At 42.0% G+C, this 21,623-nt stretch overlaps 1 protein-coding gene across 3 annotated transcripts in view; it reads right to left on the bottom strand.

Moving 5' to 3' along the window:
* ttc39a (tetratricopeptide repeat domain 39A) overlaps nucleotides 1–21,623 on the bottom strand; it is a 28,805-nt gene that overhangs the window by 6,558 nt on the left and 624 nt on the right. For 2 of the 3 annotated variants that reach the window (XM_018726753.2, XM_018726754.2), the window contains exons 1-4: nucleotides 9,271–9,311; nucleotides 5,606–5,710; nucleotides 3,634–3,765; nucleotides 2,288–2,340 (exon numbers count right to left, since the gene is read on the bottom strand). In XM_018726753.2, the coding sequence (XP_018582269.2) occupies nucleotides 2,288–2,340; nucleotides 3,634–3,765; nucleotides 5,606–5,710; nucleotides 9,271–9,302 (322 nt within the window). In that variant the 5' untranslated portion in view covers nucleotides 9,303–9,311. Of the gene's footprint in view, nucleotides 1–2,287; nucleotides 2,341–3,633; nucleotides 3,766–5,605; nucleotides 5,711–9,270; nucleotides 9,312–20,333; nucleotides 20,516–21,181; nucleotides 21,330–21,517; nucleotides 21,589–21,623 lie in introns of those variants that run through there. The other variant, XM_029254953.1, reaches the window with a different exon arrangement.

The raw sequence follows: 21,623 nt of genomic DNA, 5'->3' as shown, positions 1-21,623 counted from the left end.
TGAGGATCAATTCGACAACAACAACCCTCGCAGCATGTGGAACGGCATGAAGGCACTGACTGACCACAAGACCATCAGTCTGGTGCCCAGTGATTATGCCAAACTGCCTGATGTTCTGAACTAGTTGACTACCCGCTTCGACACTCAGGGCGGGGGGTCTGTTCCACTCATCAACCCACCTGCCGGAGAGCTGACACTGGTTCTACTGGACCAGCAGGTGAGGGCCACCCTGAAGAAAGTTCATTCAGGCAAGGCGGCAGGCCCAGATGGAGTGCCCGGCCGCGTACTGAAAGCAGGAGCCGACCAACTTATAGAGATGTTTACTAAAATATTCAACCTCTCATTACAACAAGCTGCTGTTCCAACATGCCTTAAATCCTCCATCGTAATTCCAGTGCCCAAGAAACCAGCTGTGAAGTCTCCGAATGACTATCGCCCAGTGGCCTTAACAACCATAGTCTTGAAGTGCTTTGAGAAACTCGTGCTTTCACACATCAGAATCACCATCCCACCTGATCTGGATAAGCACCAGTATGCCTACCAGGAAAACCAACCAAATAGTTATGTGAGGATGCTTTTCATGGTCTTTAGCTCCACATTTGTCATCCCTCACAAACTGGTTGGCAAGCTGAGCAACTTGGGCCTAGGTTCTTCTCTGTGTTCCTGGGTCATGGAATTCCTCACCAACCGACCACAGAAAGTCAGAATTGGTAACCACACCTCCTCCACCCTCATCCTAAACACAGGAACCCCTAAGGGCTGTGTGCTGAGCCCCATGCTCTTCACACTCTTCACCCAGGACTGCACCCACCCTCCACACCTCCATAATTCAATTCGCAGAGTTCGCACAATAGTTGGGCTGATTTCAGACAATGAGGAGACGGCCTACAGGCTTGAGGTGAAACATCTGGCTGAGTGGTGTAAGGACAACAGCCTGGTCCTTCACACCTCTAAGACAAAGGAGATGGTTCTGGACTTCAGGAGAACAAAGGAGATAAACCACCTCCCCCTCCACACACACGGAAGAGCAGTGGGAAGCATGGAAAGCCTAAAGTTCCTTAAAGTCTTTGTGTCAAAGCAGCTGACATGGACCTGCAACACCTCACACCTGGTCAAAAAGGCCCAACAAAGACTCTTCTTCCTAAGAACTCCTGCTAAACTTTTAGAGGACCTTCACTGAGAGCATCCTGACTAACTGCACGTTGTGTGGTATCCCAGCCGTACAGCCGCCGGAGCGAAAGGATCTGCATCGCAATGCGAAGGTGGCCCAGCGCATCATCAGGATGGAGCTCCTCAACTTGGACACTACTTGTGCTGGTCGACTGAAAAAGAAGGCTGGCACACACCCCGTCACACCCTGTTTGACCCTCTGCCATCTGGAAAGGGTTCAGGACAATAAAATCACGCACCAGCAGACTGAGGAACAGCTTCTTTCCCAGAGTTGTGGCCTCCATCACACCCTCCATGCCCAACCAGAGAACTGATTACAAAAGCCAGCTGCCGGCTCCATTACTCCCTCATTACATCCACCCCCCTCAAGGCTGCAAAGGACTGAGGACTTCAAAGTTTTAATCTAATTCTTATTTACTTATGCTGCTGTTATTCTGAGGGCTGCCAGACAAAATTTCATTGTATTGCATACAATGAAGACTGGTGTCCTGTCCTGGGCGTGTCCCCTCCCCCTTCAGCCTTGCGCCCTCAATTGCTGGGGAAGGCTCTGGCTTGCCGCGACCCCACTCGGGACAAGAGATTGTTGACAATGGATGAATGGATGCATACAATGACAGTAAAGTATCTTATCTTAGTTACCCATTTATATAGCTCTGGAATTTTACTGGAGCAATTTAGGGTAAACACCTCTGTCAAAGGTAGTACAATTGGGATTTGACCCTGCAACCTTTGCGGCTAAAGGCAGCGGCTCTAACCCCTACCCTACCAGCTGTCCCAAATAATCTCTGATCACTACGCAGTCACCACATCAGGTGGAAGCTGCACAGCTATGGGGCATAACGGCTTGTAGCACTCAGTACCAGTCAGTGCAATTGTATATAAATACTGGGTCGGATATAAACCTCTAAAATGGTTATGGCACATCCAACCCATAAACAAATTATGAAATAATTATTGAACAACTGAGCAGCCGCTGCAGTAATACAGGTAAATGAGAGTATATGATGGAAACGTAATATAAAATGAAGCAACTTTTCAAAATGCTGTGCAAATTCCCAGTGGAGCTTTTGATGACTTCGCACAATGAAATGTTGGGTCCATCTGTGGACACACTGACCTTCAGTGAAGCTTCTGCTGACCATGCTGTTGAAAGAAGACTTCTTGCGGAACCTAAAAAGTGCACAGAACATTGCTGTTGGGCGCAGTAAAGTCAGCTCTGCAAAATGCAGCAGATTTTTCGGATCCTGTAAAACACAAACAGAACATCCACTTCTCAAGAAATCAAAATGCAGGTGGAAGGATTCAAAGAGTCAAGGTGTCAGCAGGATTTAAGTGTATTGCTGAAGACCCCGTTCTTATTAAAAATGTACAACAGCCCTCGTGAAAAACAAAAATCAGAGCAGAGTTAATGCATCGTTTCCGATTTTCATGTAAAAGTCTCTTGTCCTTGGTAATGAACAATCTGAAGCAATGGGAGCCTCATGATAAAAACAGAGTCATGGATTTTAAGCGGATTATTTTTTTAAAGATATTGCATAATCATATAACGATGGCCATGTCATCCTTTCAAGACGGTCAGACTGAATAACTTTACAAAGAGTAACATAGATTTAGAAGTTTGACAACATAAACTTCCAGTCTCCTGATGTATGTATGTTCTTTCCTAAACAATAACACAGCAGAATGCAGCGCAAAGCACAAAGAACTGTGAGCGATGCGTATGATCACCGTTCATGATATTGTAACGATCCGCGTTACCGAGAGTTTGAGCGGGAACTGTGTTATTGTAAATAGTTGAATTATGGGAAAAATTTAAGTGTGCAACCGTTGGGGGGACTTATGGGGAAAATAAGGGGGTTTGCCACTAAGCAGGCTAGGAAGGGTGGCTTGAGGTGTAGGCCCTTGAGGAAACAGGTCCTCAGCCCAAGAACATTATTTCCCTATGTGTTAGCGTTCCAATAAATGTTCCTTATGAATGCGGCCTGTGCATCCTTCTTCGCCCCATCTGAAACCAGAGCGATACGTGCCACAATACATCAATGATGGTGTTCAGTGTTTTCAAATACAGATGCAGAGATCCAAAACAGGCTTCCCGTGGTTACCAAAAAGGCTGCTCTTATATTCCAAGGGCAGGATGTGAAATCGAGGCCTAGCATCTGAACAGAGCCATGTGATGCGGAAGCTCCAGGAGCCGCAGACAGTCGGCCGCGTGACTCTCCGTTGCTGTTACCTGGCACCGGGAGCTCTGACGGCATGGACACGCAGGAGTGCGAGCGGCACGGCCTAACGTACAAAACTCTGATATGTCCCGGTGACATGTAACTGATTGCACGAGACTCGGGTGACAACTCTGATGACTCGACACATGTGCTTCAGTGAGGAATACGCACTCTCGTACAATCGTCACTTTAGCCCAAAGCTGAAAGGTGACACGTGCTCCCCATTTCGAGGACGCAGACGCACCGCTGGCACACCGCCTGGGCGTCTTTCATGGTGTTTCCGGCTGCCGATATGTCCGCGGGGTCAAAGGTCATCATCGCCTGCATCTCAAGGACGGTGGCGTACGTGAGGGCATGGTACATGCTGTCTGTAGTTCTAAGAGAAAAATACAGCAAGAATGAGCATTATTTGAAGTGACGTCTGAGCACAGAGTCACATGTTACATTGGTGCAAAAGCTCTGCACTTCAGAGGGTATTTTCCTCCCAGATAATGTGGTCAATATCTGTTCAGTGTCTTTTTCAGGCCATTCAATCCCAGGGTACTCTCCACAATACATGAAGGGTTGTGTTAAAGAGCTGCTCTCATTTTACGCTTACTTTACATTTATTCATTTAGCAGATGCTTTTCTCCAAAGCGACTTCCAATGAACTCTATGTAGTATTACCGGCCCACACACCTTATTCTCCAAGGTGACTTACACTACTTACACTGGGCCGCTCATCTATTCATCAGTGAAACACACTCTCTCTGTCACTCGCACACTATGGAGAACCTGAAGAGCATGTCTTTGGACTGTGGGAGGAAACCAGAGCACCCAAAGTCTTACACTGCTAAATAAACTACTTACAGTGGGTCACTCATCCATACGTCACTGGAACACACTCTCTGTGTCACTCACACACTATGGGCGAACCTGAAAGACTTCAAGAACCAGAGACTAACATAACGCACACAGACAGACCTTTAACCACAATAATCCTGCTATCAAGAGCAGTCATGTCCCAGTCAGTAATTACACACATTTTATGTAAGGATGCGATAGTAAAGGATTAAATGAAAGGATATTTGTCAAACCAAACTGGATTCCGTTTTGAATTTGTTATTTACAGCGACGCAGCCGTGCTTTCTATAGCCTCAGATTCACAACAGAAATTACCTGGCTCATTGCAGTAAAAAACCCTCTAAGCACCAGACAGTGACTGGTTTGGATCAGCAGGGTATTACAGGTAAGGGTAGTAGAGGTGTTTATACTTAACTGTCATCTGATGTGGAAAAAACTCTTAATTTCTGGCCAAAGTATAACCATCACTAAATTTATTCAGATATCATGCAAGGCTTGCCATTTTTGAACAAGTTCATAGTTACATAACCACTTAAGTGTTTACATTATTATTTTATGCATTAATTATAATTTGCTGGCATTATGCCAGAAGGTAACTTGTTCTTCAGGGAAGCCCAAATTGTAGCACAATGTACGAGAATCAGGACATTTTAAACCATAGGTTAATGCATATTGCATAATTTACTAAGGCCATTAACGAAAATAATCAGATCACGGCATCGCGATGTGAAACATCACAAAAAGACACATTTTTAGATAAAAAACGAACATCTGAGAGGAGGACGTGATGTGAGAGACTGACACCACCTGGGGGTTCGAATCCTGTCTGTGGTTACAGGTAAGACGATGTTCATATCCAAATGCCTAGATGCCACTCCTGGAGGGGGGACCAAAAAGCCCTGCATCCAACACAGCAAAGAGTCCTCTTGAGCTCTAAGGCCACGAAGCCAGCAGGAACTCACTGACAGGATACGAAACCACGAGCAATGAGGGAAGCACAGACAGGCTCCACGTCGGGAAGCCTGTACAGTTTCACACGAGCCGCCACAGCTGCTGATCTCTCCGCTGTGTTATTTAACGCGATGGCCTGGGCTTGGATTATGCCCACAGGAAAACCTCCCTTCATGGTAACAGATTTTGTAGAGATTAATCTTAGCTAAAAATACTCCTTTAATTCAATTCCTGTGATGCTACGTGCCAGGTAGACTGGTCACACACAGATTGGATCTGAGCGGGATTACCAATGCACATTTACTTAGTACTAAATGCGGTGAGAGGAAGGAGGAGAAGGAGAGAAACGGGGACACGGGAGAAAACTTAGAGGGAGGAGATGGAGGGTTTAAAGCTGGGAGCCATCGCCCGTCGGCGCTTACCTGCAATGCAGTCGAGACAGCGCCTCCTCGAAGTCATTCTGCAGGAAGAGGTCCAGAGCTGCCATGCAGTCATCGAGGGCTATGGACAGCTCTGATTTCCGTGACCTGAGCTCCAGAGAGAGAGGGAGAGCTCAAGGGACGCACTCGGAGGGTAGAGCAAAGGAACGGTGCTTGAGCTCATCCATCACTCTCAAAGGCAACAGCAGGTTTTGGAGCTATTATTCAGCAAATAATTTCACAGATGCTGAGGATGCAAGATGAAGAGAACTGCTGTTTAGCTATTGACCTCAGTAATTGAAAGCACATGTCAAACAAAGGGCAAAACACACTTGCAGGTCAACCCTGGCCCACACTGGCCTACACTACAACTGTACTCCGGTAAGGCTGCTTGGACTCCTGCCTTTTGCTCTTTTGCAAAGAACGACACCACGATGTCGCAACCCATTACCGACGACGTCCTTATGAGGAGGTGGAGAGTTCTGGAGCATGAAATCATTCAGTCAGCGGAAGGATGTGCTCTCACGTGATCATGCCGCATCGCACTGGGTATCTAGACATCTGCAGATGACCAGTGTTGGAAGCGCCTGTGACAATGAGAAGGCTGACGATGCAAGATCTCTTTTGGAAGGTCCGTAATACGGAAAGGTCCAAGAGACCGGATTAGAAAATGTGAACGCGTGTTGTTACATCATTCATACCCAAAATAGCCCTGGTGTCAGTTTCCAAAAGCGACATAATACACAAAACAGATGCCGGGAACGGTATTTTGCTGAAGCATGTCCCTAGGTAGTTCTCCCTTTCGGATGAGGCCAAAACAAAATGTCCTTCAAAGATTCAGCATAAGGAGTATCTATCTGCACCCTGATGTTGGCGAACACAGCCACCCACTCTTGAGCAGGCTGTCGGGTCAACATTCCTGTTAGCCTGCAACAATAATTCTTTCTTGTCTGTACGCTTGAGCTATTTCTCAGTTTCTATCTCACGATAAGGCAATTTTGTCCTTCGTTATTGTCTGGAACGTTATATTTATACCGAAATCGTCATTTCTATAATGGAATAACACTTCACCAAGGATAATCTGGATATACATTTATTCACTCAGCAGATGCTTTTCTTTAAAGCAACTTCCAATGGATACTATGTAGAGTTATCAGCCCACACACAACTTATTGACCAAGGTGACTTACACTGCTAGAAACACTACTTACAATGGGTCACTCATCCATACATCAGTGGAACACACTCTCTCTGTCACTCACACACTATGGGGGAACCTGAACATCTTTGGACTGTGGGAGGAAACCAGAGCACCCAGAGGAAACCCCTGCAGACACAGGGAGAACATGCAAACTCCACACAGACCGAGCAGGGATTCAACCCATGTCCTCTCACACTACCCAGGCGCCGTGATGCAGGAATGGTGTTTACACCTCCCACGACCTCATCGCAGTGCGGAACACAGCACGCTTTCGGAACGGATTCTGAGAATCGAACCATAGTCAGTATTCTGAATTAGCCTGGCCGCCGAAGGACGTTTATTGAAATCCAGGAACCTGAAAAGAGGAACTGAGAATGTTCACACATTAGGTGATCGCTGATTAACAGCACAACCGCGTTGGTTGAGTAAACACGACGCGCTGTGCGTATAGGATATAAACGAACACAGAGAGCACCTGAAATGGATTTAGACATCGAGTCATTTCATGACATTTTAATTATTGCTGGATGTCAGCTGAGCGCACTTTACGTTTGGTCGTCATCATTTTGGGCAGTTCGGCAGAAAGCTTAGACTAATGAGAGGCAAACATATTTACATACTATTAAACAACACATGAACGCATAACGTGTAAAAATATATTTTTCCGTGAGACGTACAGAAAGTTCTTTGCTCTCTAAACGAAACGTATGGAGCGCTGCGCACACCCTACGGCGCAGAGGCTCCGAAACACATTGTCAAGGTGAATCACTGCAAGATTAGTTGCTAATTGGAGCAACATTCCAGAACATCCATAACACAGAGGCGGTCTTTATGTAAAGATGTTACATGATGGGTGGAGGGTTGGTGGAGTTTAAAAATGCCTTTACTTGCAGAACTGAAGAGTGTAATTACGTTCTTCAATTTCACTGCTCATGGGCGTTGTAAATTCCTTGAGTCACTGTTCTCATCTAATTCACTGGCAGATGCCCAGAAGTATGACAATAGTTCTCATTGTGCATCTGGAACACAGCCTTACACATTTTACTCTGATTCATGGTAAAGGAGGCTTTTTGGAGCTCTGCAAAGGTTAACACACAAGTTTTCCCCCTCAGGCCATGGTATGATAAACTTATTCTTGGAGGGACTGTGCGGGTTGCGGTGTCAAGCGGAGCTCGTATCGGCCTACACTAGGCACAGGTCTCTCTCAAGCGGGAGACGTCTCACAAGCGGGGAGAGCTCTGTCTTCCGGACCTTTTGGACAGCGTGAGGTCCTGCTCTTGTACAGTAACAGACATTTCACGCCACGCTCTTTTCACCATGGTATCATGGGCGAACTGTTATGGCTTTAGTTGGAGATCGTTGACTTTGTATCCTAGACTTAGAGCTTGACTGCGAATAAGGAAAAGAAACCAACGGATAACCCGAGTTAATGTTTGAAGAATTCCGATGAGCTTGTTTGAAACGATGCACATTTGCAGTCAAAACGGAAACATTTTTCATTCTTAAAATAATGACTGCATATTTCATCATAATGAAATCAGATGCTTGATGACCTGATTTTACATTGAATCCACATTGAATAATAATCCATTATTATTTTTATTATTATTATCATTATTATTTAGCTGCCACCTTTATTTAAGGGTCCACCACCTGCCACAAAGTATCCTGTTAATTGTTCCATTTGTCCTAAAAAAAACGTATATGTATACATATACACACATGTATTTCATACAAATTAGTACCCTAGACTATAACATAATTCTTAATTCATTAGAGGCTCTGGCTCTTAATCTGTACTACTAAACTTTAGATAAAGGCAGGTTGCAGGTCTGAATGACAGTGAAGACAAAATGGAAAAGCACAGAAAAAATAATTTTCTTTTTCATTTCAAGGTTTCTAGACCTGTGGTCACTTGGATTAACCTCACACAGTAGCAATTGTGCTTCTGGCAGAGTAAAAACAGAAATAAGCCAACACTGACAGTATGTTTTGCATTGCTTGCCTGATTTCAGGCCACATTATACATAAAAATATCCCTAAAATATTTTCTTAATCGAGAAGATATATTAGTTGGCTCTAAAATATGGATTTTTTTTTTCTGAGGATAACTTCAGCATCTTTACTGAGACGGTATGAGGCTGACAGCACGAAAATCTAACACAATACGATCTTTTTTCTTCTGTGATGAAACAAATTGCACATTAAAATGAGCAGTTATTTGCAATACAGTTTAAGTTTTTCTACAAGGATTGCCACAAAAGAATGGAACAAATGGTTGATGATGACATCACTGTTACCGTGGAAGAGCAAAAAGAAAAAAATCAAAATGAATTTTTCCTGTTTCCTTTCTCCATAGGCATAGAGCGGAGCCGGACCCCCAGCGTGAGCAGAGTCCTACACACCCCACCCCACCCCACCCCACCCCACCCCACCCAACCCCACATGGAGAGGAGCTTTCCCTTACCCATCTGGCAGAGTTCCGTCTTCCTCAGACATTTTTACTTGATGGAGAGCTCAGGGCTGGGAGGGGTGAAAACACCCCCTAACCGACTCGCCGGCGCAGTCTCCTTCCAGCAGTGCTGTGCAGCCCTTCACACCGCAGCAGCAGAAGACAAGCGACAGGAGACGAGGAGGAGGAGGAGGAGGAGGAGGAGGACCACTGCTCTAATTAGATCAGGATGACTTTCATACACCGTGAAACTAACCTCTTCTGTTGCTCTCCTCCGTCTCCACCAGCTCTTTCATACACACACACACACACACACACAGAGCCCTCCCCTGCTTCCCTTGTCAGCCACTCCCTCCTCCTCCATCCATCCTCCCGCTCAGGCTGCACGCTGCAGCTCTCCTCCCGACAGGCCGATGCACCAGCAGGGCTGCGCACCCTGCAGCCCAGGAATCCAACCGAAGGGGTGGGGAAGAAAACCCAGAACTGATCTAAGCACCGCATCAGTGGAAGCGGTTCTCACGTAAACCACAGGCCGAATGTCAATGTGGGATTTAATGGCAGGGACTTTAATAAATCAGCATTTTGGGTCACAGTGAAAGCTGGAGTACATTTTTTTTTTTTTTAGGTAAGTCTCTCACATTTGTGAGACAGCATAATAACTGTGTCACTCTCTATCAAATAGAATAAACTTTCGAAAGCCAACGGTCATGTACAAATTAAACAGACTTTAAAAGAAAGTACATTCTCAGTTTTCTCGAATTTCGCCAAAGCAGTTATCTAAACTCTTTGTTAGGATGACTGGAAAACTAATGGATTTGAACTATGTTTTTTTTTTTTTTTTTTTTTTACTGAAGTTACAAAGCTCAAAAATAATATTAATTTCGTTCAGAATATGTTGTGTGGTGTGCCACACCACCTATGCTGAATGAAATTAATATTACATTTAAATGAATACTAGATTAATCTGCTTTGGTTGAATTCTTTCCCATAAAATCGCATTCAGTACAAGTCACCGAAATTAACATTATCGTTTTAGGCTGTCGTCAGTTCTTATGTTATATACTTTCACCTTTTATTATAGTGGAAAAAGCATGGCAGACGTGGTGGCCTACTCTTGATGATGCCTGTCATTTGTAATCCCCTCTTGATGTCACATTTTTACCCAATCTAAGAGGATCCTACAACATATTCTAAAACAAGACCAAATCTCTGTTAGAGGCTGCTTGTGTGCAAGAGAACTGAATATTTTAAACCATCTGACATGCTGAGATCACTTCATTCAGCGCCCTTGGAGATGGTGTACTATAGCTCAAAGTAAGAAGGATGGACAATTTAGACAATTTATAGAACAAGGTGTCTGACCTGCTTAGGTGGGCTTATCAACCAAAGTTAGAATTTATTCCATCACCAAAAGCATTCAAAAGAAAAACCTCCTGACAAAAGAATGTCTCAGCAATCCTTTTATTGCTTGTTTGCAAATGCTCTTAAAGATACCGCGGGAGTTTTTATATTTTAGTTGCCAACCTACCAGCTATAAGTCATAGTCTAACTCCTTGAATATTGACAGGGCTGAAATAAGCTGAGTTTAAACTGCAGCCGTGTTTCTCTGGGATGACAATCGATCATGGTTGCCCTTGTTTTTTCCTCCCCAAAAGAGTGTATAAGTGGGCAGTACAACACCTCAGGGCAGTACGGATGTGCTTGAGGTCCTGACGAAGGTGGTCATTTGCTTACTGTGGCCTATCTTGTGGTAGACGTGTGGTTCAGGAGCATCTTTGGGGGAAAATTCTGCCTTTCCCTGAACCAGAGTTCAGAAATTCGATATTGTTTTGTTCTCAAAGCATTCTCGCTGCAAAATAGATGCTGATGCAGTCACTCTCCTCTTCTTTCCCATTTCACCTAGACAAGCATCACATTTATTCATTTAGCGGACAGGAATACAGTTCGTGATTGTTACACACCATTAAAAACAAGAGGCTGGTGACTGGACAATGGTGATTAAGCTGATGATTCAATTAGGTGTTTAAGCAAGCCAATTATCTGACTAAATGGCATCTTAATTGCTAATCATGTGATCATCTGTCTGCAAATAACAGACATACACACAACAACCTCAAGAGTTCTGCACATGAAATTATCAGAAAAAAGCAGCAATGCAGTAACTATCACTTACAGCTACTATGTTTGGCAAAAAAATATGTAACCCTTAAAACACAGTATTGTGTGTATGGCTTCACGCATTTGTGTTTTATGCTAGACTGTATGATCGTCTCTATTGAGATTATTACACAGGTAATAGAACAGATGTCATGCAGAATGAAGACCATCTATGGTAAAGTTATAGTGAAGGTTATATAGAAATATCTTCAAAAACAGACCATGGAATGAAAACCAAAACCAAAACTCAAATTGTAATTGAGGATACAATAGATGAAGTAAAAACACACACTTTGTATAATTCATTAGTCCTCGTCTACTTGTGAAAGGGGTGAGGGGCAGTCGGCACCACAATCATTTCGCTTTGAGGAGCGGCCATTTCAGGAACACCTGCATGGACATCCTTTCGAAGACAATTTCACCACACAGACAAATACCATGTTTTTACATGTTTACATTTATTATGCTTTGTTTTTAATTACATGTTATACACAGCATATTTAAACAATTATCCCATTAAGGGAAAAATATTTGATGTTAAAAAATAAAATTAGCCTTGTTTAAAAAGTCTATATAGATAGCTTACATACATCAGTGGTTTTTGATTTAATATGAGGTCTATACAAGTTACATGAGCAACAATAGCAGAAATGGTTTAAATACAAGAGTAAATGAGACAAGAAAGGGAAGGAAGAGTTGTTTCTCAATGGAGAAACTAGAACTCAGCCATATTTACAAAGAGCAGATGTCTTTGGACAGAAAAGTAGGATCTTCATGAACCTGACCATGGGGTATGTATCAGAATGCTTAGTTTCTAAATCCTTCTATCCAAAAGACTTCAGAGGTCTAAAACAATGTATACTGCATGAGTGGAAGAGGACAATGTCTGTCCACATTCAGCTAAGACAAGTTGAATGTTTGGCTGTCCATTGCCTTACAGAGCTTCACAGCTGGAAATGGAACTTCCTCAGTAGTGTCCAGATTTCAAATTCACCGATTTAGACATTTTTCAGATTATCTTCTCTTTCCTTATAACTGTGGGCAATTACTACTAGAACCACTACCACCACAGGACAAAGTAAAAATCCCAAACCGAAAAGCTGACAGTCAGCAATAGTCTTTGTACAAGACATGTTTCATAATCACTTCAAAATTCAAAGGCAAAAAGACAATGACCACAGAATCACCCCAGTGATACACAGACATTAGATCTATCACATTCAGAAAATTTCACTATTCATGCTAACAAGCACCAAGAAAAAAAAAGGCCTTACATGGTACCTCCATCCATTAATATCTTTACTTACTGAAGATCTGTGTGCATACTGTGGATTTATATAGCTACATAAGACCTCTCAGAAGAGTCCGATAGAAGGTGATCAGTTTTCTACTCAGAGAACAGGAACTCAATGGAATCCATTAAAAAATGACTCGGCAAAGCAGCCGATATTCATTATCATAAAAGTAGAGGTATTAGTAAAGCAAGTTTTTCTTAATTTCAAAGAAAGGCTACATTATTAACTGAATGCTATACAACATAACCGGAAAACGGGAATAAATCAGATGCCAACATGTGGGTACAAATTATTTGCAAGAAGCAATATGCAGATGTTCCTTGGCACAAACTGAACAAGGAAACCTTACTAGTACATCTTTAAATTGTGTAGGCATAAAACAGTGCTGCAAAAAATAAAAAATATGAAACAACAGTTGAGAGCAAGAGGGGAACCTTCAAACAAAGTGGTGAGAATTTTCTGATCAACATGTTAAGCTTAATGCTTCATTAATCTTTGTCAGGGTCCCTTAGCACTGTTGTGCATTTATGGCAAATGTATCAATAAGACAAGAACATGAGCATTTTCTTTTTTTAAAAGTTGTTGTTTCAAAAAAGGGGTGTTGAGTGCATGCTGCTACAATAAGGTGAAAAGCAGAAATTCAGGGGAAGTTATGAAGACAGTTACTGTATGTGTTAATCTAAGGCTCATTATATGCATCAGAAATTGTTTCCATGTTAAACCAGTCAAACAGATTATGCCCTATTAGATAACTTGACAAACAGCGAAAGCAATCTATTGCACTGTCTGCTACGCGAGATACCACCTTAACATTAATTCTCACTGTTACAAGGCAAACCTTGGTGCTTTTGGTCAACTAGTAGGACGTTTTACAAGTCTATTCAAGAACACCTGACAAACCTCAAATCTGAAATCCTTCCCTATAAATGGATATGAGCAGTATGTCAGTCAAACATACATAAATCAGTGAAACGTCTGACGTCATTCAGTTTATCAACTACATTGCCTCTATGTCTTTATACACTGGCAAGATTAAATAGACACTCGAAGATGTAAAGCACAACTGTTCCCTAAATAACTAACTGAAGAGCTCCAAACGTCTCACCAACTGTAGCGGTGAGATCTCGGTCAGTGGTCAGAACTACCTGCTTTCTTCCCTTTGACCATCCACACTTGCCTGTATGTAACCGTTAAACCATGGAATATGAGCTTTTGCAGCAGACCATAGAGCACTCAGCACATATTTTTAAAAAAAAAAAAGTATCAATAATATGACTAAATAAACCTACACATGCTTCAGTGATTCTATACTGAAGCCACTTAATGAGGAAAAGAGAAAAAGGTTAGTTGCTTCCTGGTATTGTTCATTTAAAAAAAAAAAAAAAATTTCATCTGTTCCTTCACGTTTCAGACAAAACGCCATCTGGCAAAAAGCTGCCTGAACCAAAAGAAAAAATAACATTTTAGTAAATCTAGGCGAGAGCAGTGCAGTCAATTAAAAGTGGCTGATTAAAAGGAAAGCACAACCCTCTGCTTTTTCCTCTGGTGGAATTTTGGTTTATAGAGTCAAAATTAGTGTCAAAAACCAACACGATCATGAATTCATTTCAAGGTCATATACGGAGGCAAACTGGATGACTTGCTCCTATGCTTCTCTAAGAGGGTTGAGGTAATCTATAAACAGTCAGTCTCTGAAAGGTAATAATAATGCCTCTCCCAAACACTAGTGTGCAGCTGGATATGGTACAATTAGCCTTAGTATAGACAGATATCGGTGGGCCGAGGAGTGCAATGGTGGTCGATGAGGAAAGCAGATGTCTAATCTTTCTCATGCTGGGCCATCTTCACGCTGGCCCTTCAGTTCAGCTGCACCACTTCTCTCCTTCTCCTCCTTCTCCGGCGAAAGCGCGAAGCGGAGGTCTGCGATGCCTCAGGAGAGCTCAGACTTGCTGAGGGCTATGGCCAGCTCCAGATCTTCCTGCTCCTGCTGCGTGAGGCGAGCCAGACGCTCCTTCTCCTCCCGCTCGCTCTCGCGTTTCGCCCACTCAATCATGTCCTCCTCTGTGGGGTACTGCTTCATATGTACATGCAGACACACACGCACACACAACCACAGCCCCATCAGAACCCTACTAACACTCATGTCACATGCAATCACTGAGAACCCAGCTGTAACAAAATGTTTTTCCTCACTATTTTAGGCGATCAAGGAACAGTTTGTTACCATACAAAGCTGCTATTCTCCCCAAAAACTGCCTGGCCCCCTCTCATTTCCACTCTGGTATCATTTCTTTTCAGCACTGACACAACCAGATTCGTACTTGTGTGATGGAACGATGCAGTATATTCAGTTCCCTTTTTAAAACCAAATATATTCTTATACTGAATATACTCCAGTATAAGAATATAAAAATTAAGAAAAGGCAAATTTGTTCAATTGGTAAGTGTTCATATTTGCTTTCAACAGACCTCAACCACATGTACATCAAAAAAGTAATAAAAACATGGAAAAGTCACTTCTCAGTTAACGATAAATGAATTCAAAAACCAGATTTAGAGCATCAGTTCAGTTAACTGCTCTGTACATTAAAGCTTGTACTGTATTATACAATAGTTTTAAATTATAAATCATATACAGGAATTCTTGATTTTCTACCTATTCATTTACACAGGTTGGTAATTTTTACTGGAGCAATTCAGGGTAAGTACCTTACTCAAGGGCACTATTACTGGAGTACTGATTGAGACCTGGTCCTTTTATTAGGAGGCAACAGCTCTAAGGACAGTGCCATACGTTACCCCACATACTAGTTTTTAAAAGACAATGATCACTGAGTGAATGGTCAGGCAACATGAGAGGAGATTATGCTAATACAAGCTGGCAATGCAAAAATTAATGTGATAATTATTAAGAGTTCTGAGCTGTCACATGTCATATGCACATGGTGTATATATTCAGATCATGTGAAATATATATGCACCCATCCCAATAGTGAACAAAGCTAATTTTTCCAGAAAAATCAGTTAATGCAAATTCCCACTGTGAGGGGCTCAAATGAACATTATTTCCTATGAAAAAAATATAACTGGTTTCTGTGTGAATACTTCACCTAAAATTTCAAAACAAAAGGTTTTATGTATGCCAATGACAACATATTTTATAATATCTGTAATTATTTCCAGCTTGCCATTTAAGGTTACACTTTCATTCATTCATTCATTTATTATTTCTTTATGAACAGCACTTGTCCAGTGTAGGGTTGCAGCAGTCCAGAGTCTACCTCATAAGAACAGTGTCTGAAGACAAGGATGCATGGCAGACTGGACAAAGACATTTTGATAATTTTGCTCACAAATGTTTATGATAAAGAATTAAAGAACACTTTCATTGTCAGCCAGCAAAGGAGATGGACACTATGCTGTTAGAAGTGCTGTATGGTGGTACAGATGTATGATGCCAGATATTTGCATTGGATTTCAAGATTAAAGCCTTATTTATATCAGTATAAGGATATTCACATTATTAAAGCTGTTGATATGATTGAGGTTTGTGTGGCTAAGAAAACATGATAGGGGCAAAAAGGGACTATGTGCTGTCACTTATCCATCACCAGTCTACAGCCCTACTCTCAGGAAGAACTTGTTGATTTCAGTGAATGAGATAAAAAATTATAAACCTATAACTTCATACAAGGACACAGAGAACCAGGATTTGATTCAAACCTTGTGCTGTAGAAGCCTTGAGCAAGGTGCTTACTCTGAATTTATATAATAAAACTTACTCTGCTACATAAATAGGTAAATAATTATAAATTACACCAAGATGCTAAATCTGCAATCTGAGTTATGATATTAGGCTGACATTATGCAAGGTTTGTGATTGGTTGAGACTAAGTATGACAGGGCATTCTTCTCCCATGTCGCTTTATTCTAAGCATACTTAAGTTCTGTACATAGTTCAATAAATTTATTGTATTCTGTAATTTTCTTCAGTGTTCCCATGAGATTTTATTCCATGTTTGCTTTGCTGCTGCTGTGCTGCACGACTACCTAGAACTGATAACCAGAGATGGGGTTGTGTTGTCGGGAATCAGCTACGTGGGACTGGGTGCACTACTGAAAGTAGAATGATCACAAAATGGGCAAAAATGCCCTTGTACTGAATTCATTCCAATTGTATGAAAAAGGGTATATATTTTCACAAGCCATTTTAGTGATTTTTTTTTTTTTTTTAAACTACATAGGACCCTGTTATGTGAGGTATAAGTGTCCTACAGAACTTTTCAAAGTACATGACATATGATAGGAAAGTGCCGATCCAAATTTCACAATGGATTTATATTATTCAGCTTGAATTTTGAATAGATCAGTTGGGGATATTCGCAGGTATTTGTCAGGGGTTTGTATGGAGTGAAAATTAGTGTTGCCAGGCAGAAGGATCAGAGTAGCTAGTACAGAAGTTCATTCATGAGACAGGACTTGCAAAACAAACATGGTAAAATGGAAGGGCTGGCACAGACTAATGAAATGGGAGTGTAAAGATGCACTGTGTTCATCATGAATGACAACAAAGTTGCTTGCTAGATTCAGAAGAGAACTAAGAGGTGAATCCAAAGCCTCAAGCAGGACTTTACAGACTACCTCTGCCACATTATTCTCCCAAACAGTTCACTATTAGTAACCTGTGGATTCATTTCTGGGATCTTTTAGCTGATGAAGCACATTAATTTCAATTGGGAATAAAAACCCCCACAACTACTTTATTTAATATCATAGCTCCTTCATCTCTTGTCAGCACCAGCCCTTCTTTACATGCAGTTAATCACATATAGTTAGAAACTACTGAAAATGTGATTACGTAAAAATAAAAATCAAACTAAGGGTCACATCAAATCAAATTGCTCAACCCACCAATAATTAAACTTTGTAATTATTCTGATATTCATTTACAGCACAAATCTTGCACTGGGCCTTTCAACAGACACCTTCGCCTCCACCCTGGCCTGTGTCCAGGTAACTACCTTGAATCCACAGCTCACCTCTTTTTGTCCCTAGCCATCTAGATGCCCTCTTCACAGCTTCAGTAAAGTTCATGGCCTCTCCTTTCTGACTGCTTGCAACAGCCAACATACTATAGACCTTACACAAAGACTTCCTTGCAAAGCCCCTGCAGTCTGCTTCAATGGGCACACACCTTGTCCTCCAGCCTTTGGAGCAGCTCTGATCCTCCAGCTCCTCATGCTCCCCCTCAGCTGTCTTCAATTAGCTCCTTCCATCTGTTTTTCCCCAAGTACCTGTGAGCTCCAACTAGGAACTTGCTTAGAAGCATCTGAGAGCAACACGATGTCTGGCCTCAAAATATCTCTGGGACAGTGGCTGGAAACTAACCTAACAACGCCAACCATCAACTGCCCGTCTCATGTTGCCACCAGGAGTTCTGAACTGATACTGGGTAGCAATTTCACCGTTTCACCTTCCTTGACAACGCTATGGCTTGCTTTGCCATCTGGCAGTTCCCGCTGTGTGCTGTCCCCACACAGAGATTCTGCCACTACCTTGAGCACCTTGCTGAGGCACCAGCAATGGTAGCCATTGCTCATCACTCTTGGGCAGTTGCTGAGGACACATTCCAATTATGCTCTATATGCAGACAATGAGCATGGTGTAGAATCAACTTTACCTCAGCTATACAGGTTGGATCGACTAGGCAGTACATCATAAACCACCTGGATCAAGAACTTAATATGGTGGGACTCTGCTCTCCAGAGCTCTGCCTATGGGACATTATTTTCCAGCACTTGTTCTAAGCTTGTCCACACCCCCAGCTACTGCATGCCTATAATCCTGGCCCTCTGTTCTTCCACCAATACAAGACAATGTGGCTCAAACTTTGAGGTACACCAAACCACCTGCAAAGACTCAACATCTTATTTTCTTCCCAACCCTAACTGCCTATAACAAAACACTGTGAACCAGAAGGGACAAGAGGATTCGTGACAGGAACCTAGGCTAATATACTTCCCCAGAAGTCCTGACCTATTCACTGCTGCTATCCACCCCTCCAACATCTTACAAGTTGCCTGAATTGCCACTGTATCTCTGAAGCTACTACCAAACCACTTGCTTAAGCTCTGCACTGAATTCTCCAAAACGGATGGAATTTGTGTATTGCCTGTGACAAAGATTATCAACAGGCCTTCCCTTCATTAGGACCAGGGTTCTGGATGTTGCTAGTTTGAAATCTATTCTAGTTCATATGATAAGCCTCTTTAGCACGCGAAAATCCAACTACATCCTGGGACAAAATACTTTCTGGCAAGTTATCCATGAAGGCTCTGATGAGTGTTTTTCCAACCTCAGGCTTGGTGTATGGACCTCTACACTCAATCCTCTGCCAAATTCACAAGCATAAGCACAGGACAAGGGCCACTAGCACAAGAAATGACAATTTACAGTGTGAGCCTGGGTGAGCTTTGACTTTTGATGTACTTCCAGCCTGACTCAAATTAGAATTACAACAGGACTGATAAAAGGAAACTGCAAAGAAATATGTTTACCAGTACAAATTATATGCAAACTTGAGGACATATACAAATACACAATATATATTAATATATACATAAATTTATGTATATATGAAATATATATGTATCCATGCTCAGACAAGCACAATTAAAAAGCATGTGCATGCAACATACCAATACACATAAATAATGAAAATCAGCTACAGTGACAAAGAAAGAGAATGATGTCCTAATTTTGCCCTTTATTGTGTGGAATTCAATTAAAGGACATTAAAATGAACAGTGCAAAAGAAAGTCATTTTTGTGTAGAGCAAGGTTGAGGGTCTCAGTGGTAGATGCAGCAAAAGTGACTCCAAAGTGAAAAGCTATGAAGGCACTGAAGAGGTCTGTACTCAACACAGGGAACGGACATAAATCAAACATGGACACAGAAGGTGCAGGACTTCGGCAAGGGGTGGGAGTGAGAAGATCGTGCAGGATCAAGGGAGCAAAGAGTTTCATCCAGCCTTCTCCAGGTGGTTTAAAGTGTAGACAATGGCTTAGTAACTGTCTCAAACTAATTAAGTAACCTAACCTTTCCATCAACAGTCACTGAGAAGTGTACAAGCCAGTGGACTTTACAAATGAGGGCTTCAAGAAGTTCTTCAAAACATGTCAAAAATTTCTCACATACGATTTTTGTCCAAAGTGATGTTACTATAAAGGTTTTAAATATCATGAAATATCAGCCAACTTTGAAGTACTGTGTAAGGTTAATGTCTACAAAGGCATCTTCAGCTGCCAAACTGGTCAGATTGGCTCATCTGGCACAAAAAGGAACGTGCTTTACATTTACTTATTTCAAGAAGGTTCATTAGGTTGACAAGTAATCCACCCAATGCAAACTAAATACACTTTGACCTAACTTCTTTAGAATTCTCGGTCAAATTTAGAACGTGTTTCATTATGGTTAAATTCCAGGTTTTGAGTTTGGCAACAGTTGAAGATGCCCCCAGCTGCTTGCTCTTGGCTGCTAGGGACTCAGGGTTAGAGAGGGCTGAGGTGTGGGTCGATATCACTGAGTTTCAGCAAGGGGTGGAGAGGGGGCAGGGGAAGAGCTCACTTTGTCAAAGTTGGTAAATCTTTCGGGGTCCTGTGGAGGCTGTCCCGGTGAAGAATCGGCAAAGGCGTCTTGCGTAGCTCTGGCCGGCAGCGAGGAGAAGTCTGCAGAGCCCTGAGGGAAGAATGGCGCCCTCCGATGGAAGGAGTCCGAAGACTCTGATCTAGTGATAGAGGATCGCTTACCTGTTGTGCAAACATAATGCAATGTTGAGCTTTGAGGATAAAGGGTTCTACTGTGAAGCACATGAAAGTACTTGAGACTCAGGCCAAGTTGTAAACATCAGGAAAATTTGTCTGTGACGTCTAAAGAACAAAAAAAGGCACAAAGACGTCTGAAAGCAAAGGCAAAATTTAATTTTTCTGAAGAATTTTTCAAAATGGTAACTATCTTTGTAATGGTTAGAAATATTTAAGGATTAATGTTTATTACATTCTGGACAGTCTTAAGATGAAACCTTAAAAGCAAGGAGGTTTTCACTAAGGCAAAAAGACAGCATAAAACATCAAGTACACAGATGTAAGACAGAGGCACTTGCCTTTTATCTCCCAAAAATTTAGTGTTAAAATAAGATTTAAGATTTATTAAAATAAGTAATTTTTGGCATTTACTACTACTACTCCCTTCTTTGTTATTTAAGAAATAAATATCTCTATTTATCTCTAAATATCTCTATCAGGCAAAACTTAAACGGCTAATTCCTGAAAAGGCCATTTATTCTATTGCCAAAACAGCCACGTGTTCCACATTTAAGCACAAACTGAAACCGGGGAGGGAAAAAAAAGACTAATAGGTGTTATTGTTCACTTTCTATTGTAGCTGTGCAGAAGCACTCAATACGTGTCACTCACATGGAGGAGGTGGAGGGGGTCTTGTGGGGGTGCCTGTTTTGGGGGGGAGGGCTGGTGGAATCTCAGGGCTGCCTGGCTGACTGCCTTCTTTGAACAAGTTCTTGTTACTTGAAAGGTTTGAAGAACTAAACGTGTCATCACCACTTGACTGTGAAGAAAGAAGAAGTTAAAAACTTATTCCAGAGCACTGTAGTCAGAACACATGTACTGACAGTTAATGCATTTCATTTGTGCCATTCATACCATTTATAGGTGAATAAGCTTGAAATTCAGACACAAATTCAGACAGTTTCCCCAAAACTTGGTTAATCCAATCGCCTGAGAAATCTATATTACCTTTGAAAGGGAGCTGAAGTCTGCAAAACCGCCCGTGAACGTCTCATTCCCAAATACAGCAGCAAAGGGGTCTGTCAGAGAGCCAGGAAAACAGTATGAAATGCAA

The sequence above is a fragment of the Scleropages formosus genome, chromosome 9 (assembly GCF_900964775.1).
Source record: "Scleropages formosus chromosome 9, fSclFor1.1, whole genome shotgun sequence".
In the NCBI taxonomy this organism is placed as follows: Eukaryota; Metazoa; Chordata; class Actinopteri; order Osteoglossiformes; family Osteoglossidae; genus Scleropages; species Scleropages formosus.
This window is presented reverse-complemented; position numbering and strand designations above follow the sequence as displayed.